The sequence below is a fragment of the Phalangium opilio genome, unplaced genomic scaffold (assembly GCF_054372755.1).
Source record: "Phalangium opilio isolate 3A_F unplaced genomic scaffold, DU_Popi_V2 ptg000017l_1, whole genome shotgun sequence".
In the NCBI taxonomy this organism is placed as follows: Eukaryota; Metazoa; Arthropoda; class Arachnida; order Opiliones; family Phalangiidae; genus Phalangium; species Phalangium opilio.
In genome coordinates this window covers 4,999,448-5,014,121 of record NW_028324151.1, presented here as the reverse complement: position 1 = coordinate 5,014,121, position 14,674 = coordinate 4,999,448, and the positions used below count along the sequence as shown (strand labels likewise).

Sequence of the window (14,674 nt, the reverse complement as noted above, 5' to 3'; positions counted from 1 at the left end):
GAACGACGGAAGCGAGAATTGAAGTCCTACACTCGGTTAATTAATTTTGCAGGAATTCCATCTAGCTCCTATTTAGTCTGCATTATTAAGCCTTTAACAGCGAATCACCAGGCGTCGTCGCTTTACCTCGAATCTATGACCTACTTCAATCACTTCATGACAAGGTCTCAAAAACCAGTAACCAGTGACAAACTTATGGAACATATGCTTAACCTCGCGTTGATACCAATCAACCAACTAATGAAATCACAGTAGAAAGGAGTCAGAATAGTACTCAGGCCCGGCCCACAAAACCCACGTAGAAATTAACACGCGATATATAAGGACACAATGATTCCTCGGAACTGTATGTATTCCTTGTATAAAATTTTTGGAAGATCTGGTCAATAAGTAACTGTAATTGTCAAAATTTAACTTAAATTTATAAAGTGTTTGGGTACTACAAGATGTTTATCGCTTCCTCCCTTGAGGAGGAGAAGCGCGTGGATTTCAAAACGTTTATCTTTTCGGCTTCCGGAAGCAAGCGGTTAGTTATATAAGTAGCTCGATTTTGTCTCGATCGGGATGGAGAAGATACCCGGGGGTTTTTAATAGCAACGATTAATAATAAGGGCCGTCTAGCGCCACCGAAAAAAGCAAAAAAAAAAAAAAAAAATTAGGGAGTCATCCGTTGGTTCTTCCTTTCCCCTGCATGATTCTTCACCTCTCCGGCCGCGCCGCTATACAGTTATAGCCAAGACTTCCCAGTCTCCAGAAAAGAGAAAGCTATAGGGAGGGAGAGAGCAAGCGAACATGCAGCCGGCTCGAGACTAAACTAAACTAAACTTCTCGTTAACTCGCGGAGAAGACTGCTGAACACTGAAGAAGAGCGAGATCAACGACGCTTTGATTCTTTGAAAGAAATCCGCCCCGCTATTAATCCAATTTCACATCCCCTCTCTCTCGGGCAGCACACCCAGGTTCGATTCTATAGTAGTACTTGGTCGTGTCCGCTAGCCCGCCGGCTCTCAGACGATCAAAACGTCCTTTTATCCGCGGAAGAGAGTTAGAGAGAGGGTCTAGAAACGTCCGGTTGTAGGTTCCCCTCCCCCCCGCCGTCCATCGAAAGGGGCGCCAATAACGTAATAAGAAAGAGAGAGAGAGAGTAAAGGAGCTCGCCTTCCTCTTTAATATCGGCGAAAAACGGCCGTCGACGCGTTCTCTAGAGTAGGACTCGTTCCTTTTCGCCTAAAGCAGCCGAGTCGCGAGCAGCAGACACGCGAGCGAGTGGGGCTGACTAGCAGCGCCCCAGCCGGAACTCTTGTCGGGTGTCCAGCTACCCCCGGTCTGTCCCAGAAGAGTCCAGATGCCGGCCGGCGAACGGAGGCCCTTTTCGGCGGCCACTCATCCCGGTGGTCCCTCTCTCAGAGGAGCGTCCGACCTAGTCTGTCTCCTAACGGTTTTAGTGGCCGTGGTCAGCGCCTCCTTGCACCCGGGTGACTCGGACGCCGGGCCCAATTCGGCGGGAACCACTTCGGGGGGAGCCGCCGAAATTAGTCGAGCCGGGCCACCCGAAAGCCCGCCGCCGGTCACCGCCTGTCCGCGTTGCCTGACCCTGGCCGACAGACAAGAGGCCACAAAGTTAAAGGTCGAAGCCATCAAGAGGCAAATTCTGTCCAAATTGAGCCTACAAGCCAAGCCCAATATCACCGTCCCATTGGCCCCGAAAGAAGTCGTCCTGGAAGTCCTTAAAAAGTCCGGAGGATTGCCCCGGGACGTCGAAAGTCAGGGTCATTTCGACCATTTTCACAGCACGAGTGACGCCTATCCCAATGACGAACGCTTCCGGGAAGATAGGGACGATTATTACGCAAAAACTTCAGAAATTGTCGCTTTCGCCGAACCAGGTAATCATTATATCTATTTTAATATTTCAAAGATATAGATAGGCTTATCATCTCTTCCGCACTGCATAATATTATAATTGATTAACTTTAATCGTTAAGTACAGAGAGTTCAACCAAAAATTTAAATTCCTTATAGGAAAATAAGATTTTATAGGAGAAAAAGTGTTTTATAGGAAAATATGGGATTTAAACTGCTCATATATATCATAATATTTTGGCTGAAACTATGTAGAAAAATCTGAAAAATAGAATTTTACATTGGAATTTTGGTCAAATATAGTCAAATGTGATCTCAATAAAAGAGACGAGTAAATTTTGATAAATTTGAGCTAAACTATAAGAAAACTTCCCCAAACTTAGTCCAAAATATAGGATATTATAGGACCTTTCATGAAGTTATAGGAAAATATAGGACAGGTTTAAAAATATAGGATTTTTACAGGAATTATATATTTTACTACATAAAAAATGTCATAAAAAACCTCCCAAAAAAAACTGGAGCATTCCAATACGATCAATGTCAAATTACGTATTCCGACAATATTGGAATTTCCAAAAACCGGAGAAATTACATAAAATGTATAAAATATTGAACACGAGTCTGAGAGTCTCCTTGTCCCGAATAACTTAATGCAAAACATGTTTAATAATAAATATATTCGAACTTTAACCTTTCTCAAAAACATTTACGGTACTATTTCACGAGCATAATGTATGCAAAAACTTATGTATATAACGATACAAGCGTATATATTCCATGGCTTTTATAACAAAATCTATTTATATCTGAAGCTACCTTGAAAGTTTATCTACCCTCAACAAACAGTTGCACTATCATAAGCTTAAACGATATGTTCCTTCCATAAGTATGACACTACCTATACTTCGTAATGCTAGAGAGTCGCCAGCTCGAGATAACTAGTACGAGAACGACGGAAGCGAGAATTGAAGTCCTACACTCGGTTAATTAATTTTGCAGGACTTCCATCTAGCTCCTATTTAGTCTGCATTATTAAGCCTTTAACAGCGAATCACCAGGCGTCGTCGCTTTACCTCGAATCTATGACCTACTTCAATCACTTCATGACAAGGTCCTACACTCGGTGGTTAATTTTGCAGGACTTCCATCTAGTCCTACTTAGGCCGCATTACTAAGCCTAAGTCCATCTTAATTTCAATTTAGTCTGTACTAAGCCTTTGACAGAGCCTCACCAGGCGTCCGTCGCTTTACCTACGTCATTTCATGACAAGCTCCAGTTTGTAACAAGTGACAAACTTATGGTGGTGAACATATCTTATGAACTATCTAGTAGCATCCCAGATTTGTAATAAAAGGGGGGGGGTTCTGTTGGTCGGACAAACGTTAGGGATATAGTGTATTATGGCGTGACAAGGCGTGACCAGATGCGAACTAGGCGAGCTTCCGTGCTAAGCAACGACTAATTCCTTATGAAATATAAAAAAGAAACGTGAGAGAGAAAAAGAGCATCGGCCAGCCAGCCACTCAACTCACTCAGTCACTTCACGATACACTTTCCATGCTCATAATCTAGCAGTTTACATTCCGCTCATGATTATTAAATGATCCTATAGCTATAAACTCTTTTTTCTCAACTCAACCCTTGTTACAAAGTATCAAACATTACTATGGAATGGACTTTTATCAAATTTTTTGATACCCTCGTTGAATAAATGCATTTTCTTTTTCATTTTTTCTCAAACATTTTTTTTCCAACTTTAGGTCAGTCGTTCTTGCTTTCATTTTTCAAAAATTTGCTCTTTCATTCTTGTGTTATTGAATAACTAATCTAACCTAATATAATATGATATGATATAATACAATATAACCTATATAAGTATTGTCAAATTTTATAATACTAATTAGACTAATTAAAATGATATAATTATACTTAATTTGGAATATTTTTATTTGTTTCCTAACCTCCAGTTTGACTAGTTTTAAAATTACTTTCTAGTCAATTAAAATTCTAAATCACTTTTGATTAATTAAAAAATTGTTGCTCAACTTTCCATTAATTTAAGGATAATTTAAAAAAAATTGCTCTAGTTCCCAATAATTTCAGAATAATTTAAAAATTGCTTTACTTCCCATTAATATAAGAATAATTTAGAAAATTGCTCTACTTTCCAATCATTTCAGAATAATTTAAAAATTGCTCAGCTTCCCAATCATTTCAGAATAATTAAAAAAACCGCTATAGTTCCCAATCATTTCAGAATGATTTAAAAAATTACTATAGTTCCCAATAATTTCAGAATAATTTAAAAAATTGCTCAACTTTCCAATAATTTCCGAATAATTTAAAAAATTGCTCTACATTCCAATAATTTCAGAATAAATTAAAAAAAATTGCTCAACTTCAAAACCATTTCGGAATAATATAAAAATTGCTCTAGTTTAAAATCATTTCAGAATAAAAAAAAATAAAGAGGAGACTTTCCCAAGTTTAAATTTCTTGCACAATACAAACCCACTCTAAAGATTTTATGGCAATTCAAAGCTATTCATTTAAATTTTGAGCCCTATAGGCCTAGATATCAAATATATTCAAAACATGTCCTTCTAAATTACATAAATAATGGCTGGTTTTCAGGCAGTTATTTCAGGATATCTATGTCTCATTCAGAATGAGATATTTTGGATGGCAGTGCACTGGATTTTAATATTTGACCTTAAGTCTTGCCTCACTTGTGAAATTGTAAGGACATAAAAGACGAGGGGAAATTTTTATACTTAACATATTTCATTTAATCGCTGAAAATCAAATCAATAATTGCAACGATTTCCAATCGGAATCTTAAAAACTCCATATGATACCCAATTCACCTTCTAAGACCTTCTCATTTCAAAACTAAACTGATTAGAACAAGATGGCCCAAAAGCTTGGGTCCTTAATTCTTGCCACGTCGTTTCACTTCAAAAGAAAAAGTTTAATTCACCCGATTTGTTGGCGGTGAAAATTTAATGGATTTACTTCTTTGGGAAAAGTAACCTTAATTCCATTGATGCAGTTGTTCATTAAGAATTTCCACTGCCAAAATAATAGTCATGGATGATGTCCTAAATTAACCGACGCCGGTATCTAAATTTTTCTAGTACCGATACCGATTTTAACCGATTATCAACCGATTTGTACCAGTTATCAACCGATTTTTCCCAATTATCAACCTATTATTTCCTATCATCAACCGATTTTTTCCAATTATCAACCGATTTTTTCCAATTATCAACCGATTTTTTCCAATTATCAACCGATTTTTCCCAATTATCAACCGATTTTTCCCAATCATCAACCGGTTCCTCCCAATCATCAACCGATTTTTCCCAATCATCAACCAATTCCTCCCAATCATCAACCGATTCCTCCCAATCATCAACCGATTCCTCCCAATCATCAACCGATTCCCCCCAATCACCAACCGATTCCTCCCAATTATCAACCAATTTCTCCCAATTATCAACCAATTTTTCCCTATTATCAACCAATTTTTCCCTATTATCAACCAATTTTTCAAATTATCAACCGATACAAATCGATTAAGTAACCTCGAAAAGAATAATCGGTAAATTTACTATATCGGTCATACCGATACCGATCTCAGATTGATTTGGGCCCATCAATACAAAATAACGAAAATGTCAGCTAGTGAAAAACGTTTAAAACAAATCCTACTATTGAAACTACTAGAAATCCTACTACTAAACTAATAGCCCCATTGTATATTTGTGTCTAAAAATGGAGAGTATCTTTTCAACAAGAATACCATAAGAAATGCTTTATCACGTTGCTCTTATCCACGGTTTTTCCGCAAAACGCTGAAGATTTAGTGTCGAAAGAAACCAGTGACGACAGAATAAGCTTCCTTCAAAGAGATGCTTCAAATTTTCGAGTAAAATTTTATAAAATTCGAGATGGTTAAATTCTTTTTTGAGCTCGATTTTTTTTCCATTAAATTAGCTTATAGCTAATTTAATGGACTTCTGGCTATATGTAGAGTTGCAACAACCAATGGCACTCCAGCGTTCCAATTTGTAAATGACGCTTTCTTACAATAGCAAATTTTCAATAAATATTTAAATAAATTAGCAGTATTCAATAGAATATACTTGACGTTTTGACATACGTCGTTTCGCAACTTAAAAGGGCGATTTACCGTTAACCCTAAATTATTTAAAAACCACGAGAGAAAATATTTGAGAAAAGTTCAAAAGAAAGGTCACCCACCGCCTATAAATTATAAAATATTTCTATTCAAATATCCCTGAATAACTTTTAATATATTCAAATAGACCTATAATAAGATAGAAGAAAAAAAACATTCTTTTGAAATTTTAGCCCAAGGTTTCCTCTTCAGAAAAAAATTTAAATTAAAATTTTTTTTTAAACCTATTGAAAATTGTGGGGTGCAATCATGTTGAGAAATAAATCAAGGATTTTTCTTTGTCTCTTTTAACTTCTGTTAAACGTTTTTTAAATATTAAATTTAAATACATTTAAAATTATATACGGGTTCCCTTTAATTAGAAGGGGCGGGGCACGATTTAAGTTTCTAAACACGTGATACGTCTAATTTTTAAGCATTTTAATTAAACAGTAAGGTAGCAATTATTTTATAATCCGCAATTTTGGGTAAAAAAATTTTTAAAAACTCAAATATAGATTTAATTTGAATCTTTATTGGTTATTTGAGTGTTTTGGGAATGACCCCATAATTAAATTAATTAGAAATCATTGTCTAAATCAGTTTCTTAATTAAATTTAAGGGGTCATCCGTGAAATACTTTGACCAATCTTAACTTGAAAACAGTGCTCTTGTGGAAAACCAAATGGAGATAGAAGTTACATTACATTTTCGACACAAAATCGATTTTCCAAAGAATCCCCCTTAATTTATTTATCAGACTTATCAGAAACACCCTGTATATATAAGATATCAGACCTAATTTGCATATTGCTATAAATAGATGAATGTTTAAAATATTTAAACTTTTCATTAATTTAAATGATCTTTTGAATAAAAATAAAAATTAATAAATGCCTTTTTCTCTCTGAAGAAAATACAGGTTTAGGAATTAAAACGATTAGAATGTAACAAATATTTGCGATTAAAAATTAAAAGAAGGTAACAGATTAAAAGAAGAGTTTAAAAATTAAGAAAAACCTTAACTTTAAATGCCGACCTATCCCCAGATATCTGGGCTAGACAATTTTTTATCACAGCCCAATACCGAAAGGAAATTTAAAAAAAGAAAGATTAATAGGCGGTTTCTCAAACACCCAAATAGCTTAAAGACACCGTGAAACGGTTAGAAATAAAAAAAAAACATGTCTTATGTATGTATGTATTAATTTATCAAGCCATTTAACCAAGCCCCAAGGTATAAATAGGTAACAAGATAAGCGAGGAAATATTTTCCCCTTCTAAAAATATTGGGTTGAATTTCGGTATAACTCTTTACAGCACGCTTGAAGAAGTAATTGGTTCAATTATTGCCAGACGTGGTTTTAGAGTCCACTATGTCTCAAAGTCCGAGGGGCCTAACACTTCTCCGTGAAATCAAATGAAATTACTGAAATTCTTCAAGAATTAATTGAAGACAAAACATTTTAGAAACTTCTTCAAATTTCATTTATGTATAATACTACGCCTAGATGTACAGAATTTACGGTAGCCATCGATAAAAACGTTTAGAGATAATCAATAATAAATTCTCTGGCCAATAAAGCTCATATTATCTTAAAGGGAGGATGAAATGGAAAATATAGTGATTTTTTTTAAATATTCATCTGCGTAATGAAACATCCAGGATATGCGTCTCCGAATGATTTTAAAATTCAAATTAGTTTTATTGGATTTTATGGATAATTTTAAATTTGCATATCCGACCAATCACGTTCCCTGCCTTCTTATTAACAAAATACCCCTTCTTGTCCATTTTTAATTATTTTATAAGAAAAAGAAAAGATTGATGCGCTAGCTTGGGCCAAACTACCGGCTTTTTTATGTTCAAACTCGGTTTATGTAACCTTTGGGCTAAAATTGTGGCGGTGTGGTTCACTTAGAAGCGCCCATCGAGTCTGGTTTGACTTCGCGTCCGTCAAAGACAACCAAAAGTTTAGCTATGGTTTCCCCGCCAAAGTTCTAACAGGAACTAGAATTTATTTTAAAAAAAAATCCCGGTACTCAGAACTACATTGAAACGAAGTTATTCATAGCTCTAACCATGTACTGATAGCGCAAGAGAGCAAGAATGCAGAATTTAAGGAATTGCAGTGATCGGGTAAACGTTATGTAAACTCAGAATTTAAGGAATGTTAATGAAACTTAAAGTTGATTTCTTTATTAATCGAAAGACCGTGCGTATATAAAATAATGGAGTTAAAACCACGTTAATGTATCAGTCGCCAAAACATTATTAGCGCTTAATTAGCTTGGTAATTAAAGTTAGATACATTTAAAATGATGTTACGAAGAAAATATTCGACGACTCAAATAAAGTGATTAAAATATTTATCAACTTCTGATTGAAGCAGCATTTACCCGCACACAAGCTCTCCATTTTTTCCTCTCTTTTTTAGATGTCTACCGACTAGATAATTAAAGAGTAAGATATTTCGGCAGACGTTTTAATTATAATAAATGGATATTAATAGGTTTCAATTCGAAAACATTTAATTTATTTAATGAAAGAGCCGCAAGAAGTAGTCTGCCGGTTAAACGGTTTTAACAAGTTGTTAAAGACCAGATCGCCTAAAGCGCCATTAAAAAATGTCTTTCTTTTTACGGACACGTTTTTTGGGGTTCTTGGGAACGATCGTTTTATCACCGACAGACATTTCGGGTTTTCGAGGGTTTTAAATTGATGTCAAATAGCGGGTTCAGTGGATGAAAGAAATTGGGTAGTTTTAATGAAAGATAATGATTGTGGATGAAAGAAATTGGGTAGTTTTAATGAAAGATAATGATTGTTCGGAAGAGGGACCCATTAACCGTACCCGCAAAGTTTGAGGTAGAATGTTGAGGTTGTTGGCGTCAAGTTGACAATTTAAAGTTTATTCGCAGGTGCCAGCATCAACGGGCATAACTTGATTGACCTTCGGCACCCGCACGACAATCCACGGAGGTTGCAAGTCATGGAAGCCAAACTATGGATACACTTGCGTCCGGACGGAAACGCGCCTAATAATGAGTCGCACTCGGTTATTTACTTGTTCCGCGCCACCCGCAAGTCGAAGAGGGGCGGACATGGCGGAGACTCTTCGCTGCCGTCCACGGCCAGTTACAACACGAGTTCTATCCTAGATTTCGATCTCGAGCTCTTGCACTCGCTGTCTTTCAACGCCTCGACGGTCGGTTGGAAATCCTTCAACATGATCAAAGTGGTTCAAAAGTGGTTCGCCGAATCGCCCCAGAACAAATTAACCCTGCTGATTGATTGCAACTTGGGTTGCGTCGGGGTTGTGTCTCTCTTCGGAGGGGGGCGACACCATCATAACTACCCGTCCGACGCCGATTTCGGCGGGGGCGGCGATCCGTCGCGTCGCCACCGACACAAAAACCTCCGTCCATTCCTCGTCATCGCGACGCAACCGGCGCCTCGCCGGAGATCGCGTCGTCACGTCATCACGTGCAACGAAAACACGTCCGGCTGTTGCAAGCAGTCCCTCTACGTCAGCTTCAAGGAATTACATTGGGACGATTGGATCATCGCCCCCAAGGGTTACTACGCGAATTACTGCGTCGGCGAATGCGTCACTCGGACTCCGGACACGCTGGCCCATTTCCACACGCACGTCATCGAGGAATATCGCAGTCGCAACCCTTACGCCTCCATCGTCCCTTGCTGCGCTCCCACTCGCCTTTCCTCCATGTCCTTGATATACTACGACAACAATTCCAACATTATCAAAACCGATTTACCCAAAATGATCGTCGAAGAGTGCGGTTGTACGTAACGTCCACGGTGAACGACGGACATTTCCCCCGACCAACGCCGCCGCGCGGCAAGGTCCGCCTCGCCCCACGAGGCTAAAAATCAGATTCCACCTTGGCAGATGTCCTTGTTGGGCTTGTTAAACAACCGCGCGCGGTATCACGGACGCACCAAGGCTAACTACCCCCAATAAAAAACAATCCTTCCGGCGCCAAATTCAGCTGATTCCCGCGGAAGCCGACGACTAGAAGGTGACGGAAGTTAAGAGAAGGTCAAAAAAAAAGGTCGCGGAAATAAAACAAAACCATGTCATGGACAATTGAAAACTAAAAGTAAAAAAAAAACAATCGCCTTTCCGCTTCAAAAAATAACGCTGGCCTGGGTTTCGCAAATAAACGTTTCGCACCAAAATATATCAAAAATTTAAAAAAGAACTTAAAGATTCCCAAATGTCCTAAGTAAACTAAAACAAATTACGTTAGGAGTGAGTGATTCGATTATGGCCACTAAGCTAAACCTCACGCCAAAAACAATAATCGAGTTCCAAGAGCTCTTGAAGATCTTCGCGTCCAAACTACTACTTAACACGTTTCAAAAATTTAATTTTTTTTCTTCTTATTCTTACGCGCTTTAAATTGCGTTTCTAACTTAATTTCCTTTGACAATCTTTAATCTAATAATCGAGCTTGAGTTTCTTTGTCTTTCCGTGCCTCAATCAACGACCAGGGAGAAACAAACTAAAGAGGAGTAGTTATTCTTCGCAAGGACATGGAAACTTGCAAAATCCTTGCGTAACTTTTGCATTTATTTAATTACGAATTCCAAATGAACGCAAAAAATATTTGTGAATATCAATCAACACTTTGATAATATTCAGACTAGGAAGATTGCTACCATTTACAGCAGGAGGTCAGGCAACTTGTCGGACAAGTGCAGTACAAAGTAGCCTCGCCTCCTGTTGTAAGTGGTATCAATTCTCCTAGCCTGAAAACTATGTATACTCCTCTTTCCTTCGTTACTTCCCGACTATACGGTCAATGCAAAAAAAATATATTAAATTAAATTTACTAGATTGTGTTAGCCAACGTAACGTTACGCATGGTCGATTCTCCAAAGAAATTTGGACAATGAAAAAGAGAGATATCAAGTTTGGAAAAGATTTATCACTATTCTTGTTAAGTTTATCGAGTGCGCCAATCGTTACTTTTAATTAAAAAAAACTACGACGATACCTCTCTCTCTCTCAAGGTTTTTAAATTAAAATAATAAAGGTGTTTAAATTTATGTCCTTCTATAGACAAGTCAGAAGAAATCTTTCTCAACTCTTTTGCCTTGAACCGATATGTTTTAATCGAGAACTTATGTAACAACTGAGAACTTATATAAGAACTGAGAACTTATATAAGAACTGAGAACGTACGTTAGCTTGTCGACAAGGTTTTGGAGTCTAAGTGAACAGGGCATTGTGGGTAAAACAACAGAAACTGAGATAACGGTGATACTCTTCAATGTTCTCAGTTTTTGTATGTGTTCTTGATTTCATTTGTTCAACAGATTTTCAGTGAATTTATATTTTCAATGCTATCTCTGTTTAGGTATTGTTAAGGGCTGAACTATGGTAGCGATAATTAAAACTTATTAAGCCAATTAATTAAATTTTTTACTTAACCCTATATGAAGCGGACGAAATTTCGCCTCTCCTTTTGATTATGGTTTAAAAAAGAAGAACGTTATTGAGGAACTAGTCTTTGAGTGGGTTGGAAAACGCCAACATTCTGATTTAAAAAAAAAAGAAAAAATCTGGATGGTTTCTCAAAGACTACATATATTTTAAGTTTCATAAAAAACTAATTAAAAAATACATTTAATTGCCCCTAGTCACTTAAAAATGATGAAACAAAATTAAACTAATTCGCAAAAAGAAGGGCATCGAATAATAATAATAATAAAAGCTCAAAAACTTAAAATATTGTGAAAGGATTTAAATTAATTAGTGGTGACGAAAAAATTAAGATAAACTGTGATTTGAGGGGTTAATTATTATCCGTCCTATTAAATGATAAAAAGTCACGTGGAATTAATTAAAAATGTGTTGATTTTTTTTTCTTCCCAAAGACAAAAACTACTATGAAAATGTTTTCTATAATTAGTAAATGTTAGGTGTTAAAATAAAAAAGTAAACGGTTCAATAAACGCGCAAATAAAAAAAAAATATTAAATAAAAATTGCCTCCCAAGTTAAAAACGAGGCCTTAGGGTATAGGTCGGATATGTGATATTTCTAAAAAACTTTTTGACGCAAAAAATTAGGCTATGTCAATGAAACATTAAATAGATCTCAATAAAAAAAAATGGTAAAAATTTGTAGTTTCAAATTTTAAGTTGATCTGTTCTAAATACTCGTTTTCTCGAAATTTATAGAAATTTTAAATAATTTTTCTTCTTTTTAATAATTTTTGAAATGAATTCAATTGATACGATTTTATTAAAAATTAAATAACTTAGGTATAATGTTAATTTTTTTTCTTTAAATTAAACTATATAACGTTCATTTTAAGCTCCCTTAATTTGCGAATATGATCATTAAAAATTTCCTAAAATATTGAATTTCTAATTAAATTGTGTCATTTCACTTGCAAAATATAAATTAAGATTAAACTTAAATTTAAAGATTAAAATTGCTGATAAAATAAATTAACTAAGGCAAAAAAGTGGTGGTGTATAAGTCTTTCATATTAATTAATTCGTAATAAAAAACAAAAATAATTAAAAAAATTGTCTTTCAAAAGTGTTGAAATACGAAATTAGCGTGTCTTTTTGTTTTTCGGATTTTTTTTAAAATAGGGTTTAAAAATAATAATAAATATTAAAATAATAAAAAGGAATTTAATAAAAAATCCTATGGAAATATAAAAAAACATAAGCCAATAAAGCCTCTCGCATCAAGTGCCCGATATGCGACAAGACGTAAAATTTAAAATAAAATAAACGACCAATTTTGGAACCGAAATATTTTTAAACGAATATTACAAATTAAAAATTTAATATCGAAAATATTAATAAAATAAAAATACCAATAGAACTTAGGTCTTTGTTCGTCTGTAAAATCATTTTGTATTAACTTTGACAAAAAAAAGAAAAGAAATCGACAGTGCTTTTGGTCAGCATTTAACAAAACAAAAACGCCTTTTTGGAAAAAGTTCAAAATAAAAAAAAATAATAAATAAAAGAGAGAACTATCTAATAAATAATGACCCGTTATTCATAATCATATTCACTTCTTACATCATTAGTAAAAATACACTCAGATGAAGATAGGCTCAAATTACATGGGAGAGATGGAATATAGGCTCAAATGGGAGAAATAGAAAATAGGCTCAAATTGCGTGGAAGGTCGGCTCAAATTGTATGGGAGAGAGGGAAGATCAGCTCAAATTGTATGGGAGAGATGGAAGATCGGCTCAAATTACATGGGAAAGAGGGAAGATAGGCTCAAATTGCATGGGAAAGAGGGAAGATAGGATCAAATTGCATGGGAAAGAGGGAAGATAGGATCAAATTGCATGGGAAAGAGGGAAGATAGGATCAAATTGCATGGGAAAGAGGGAAGATAGGCTCAAATTGCATGGGAAAGAGGGAAGATAGGCTCAAATTGCATGGGAAAGAGGGAAGATCGGATCTAATTGCATGGGAAAGAGGGAAGATAGGATCAAATTGCATGGGAAAGAGGGAAGATAGGATCAAATTGCATGGGAAAGAGAGAATATAGGCTCAAATTACATGGGAGAGATGGAAGAAAAAATAATTTCTTCGTTTACTTATGACGGTAAGATAGTTGCGCTTCTAATTACGATAATTAAAATCTTATATAGTGTTAATAGCTACGACAAAAATCTAAATTCAATCTAATACGCTAAGAATCCTTTCGATAATTAAACTTAATAAACGGTTTCAAGTTAGGGAGAGCCCAACTTATTACAAAAATCATTTTTTAAAGAGTTAAGAGGGAGCCGTCTCGACAGTTCAAGTGGGCGTAATTCATATTTCAAAAAATTTAAATGCATATGAGAGAAATTGCAATATTTCGACGACTATACCGCCCTATAATTTAGAGGATATATATCCTTTCGGCTATATACAGAAAGAATTACCGTACATTTCTGTTTGGAATTTAAATCCTTTGTCGGCAAATTTAACTAATGCGAGGGAATCTTTTTCTCTGGGTGGTCAACCCGTTCAAGCACGTACAGACATCGAATGAAAAAAAATGAATTTGAAATCTAGGCTGAGAACCGTCATTTTTCTTACATAACCGATTGAGAAAAGACAAGCCAAGCCGGCAGCAGGGAGGTCTTTACTTAACCAAGAAGAAACAAGATGGCCCAAGGGCTCAGCCTTAATAGTAGCCACATCGTTATCTACTTAACTAGCACATAAATAAAATGAAAATAAATATAAAAACCCCAAACATAAAAATTCAGAAGTATCCGACCCCACAGATAAAAATTAAAAAATATCCTTCGCTACAGATAAAAAAGTATCACCCCCACCCCCGACACTTTAGAAACAAACTAAGGGATGAAAACTCAGACGTCCTACCAAGTCTCTATGGTTCAGTGGTAGCGTGTCTTACTGCTGCGCCGGCGACACGGCTTCAATTCCCGGGTGCGATGTGAAAATATTTTAATTAAAATAAAATCTCTAAACGAGCTCTGTTACCCCCTATTGGTGGGCTAAGGTACTATAGAGTTCCTTTTAAGCTAAAATCTGACGATAACGAAGCGAAAACTCCGGCCACTACTACTACTACTACAACGGCTTGGGTCAAACTA

At 35.9% G+C, this 14,674-nt stretch overlaps 1 protein-coding gene across 1 annotated transcript; it reads left to right on the top strand.

The window, feature by feature from the left end:
- Positions 1 to 675: 675 nt before the first annotated feature.
- LOC149702653 (inhibin beta B chain-like) lies at positions 676 to 13,020 on the top strand. The gene is made up of 2 exons (XM_089866519.1): positions 676 to 1,886; positions 8,973 to 13,020. Exons 1-2 carry the CDS (start codon positions 1,346 to 1,348, stop codon positions 9,863 to 9,865), a joined length of 1,434 nt encoding a protein of 477 aa, XP_089722645.1. The 5' UTR covers positions 676 to 1,345; the 3' UTR covers positions 9,866 to 13,020.
- Positions 13,021 to 14,674: the final 1,654 nt, after the last annotated feature.

What these genes read in the sequence shown, in the direction of transcription:
- LOC149702653 (XM_089866519.1), top strand. Translation starts at nt 1,346, where the DNA reads ATGCCGGCCGGCGAACGGAGGCCCTTTTCGGCGGCCACTCATCCCGGT. An exon ending in TGTCGCTTTCGCCGAACCAG is followed by an intron (nt 1,887 to 8,972) that starts GTAATCATTATA and finishes GTTTATTCGCAG; the next exon opens with GTGCCAGCATCAACGGGCAT.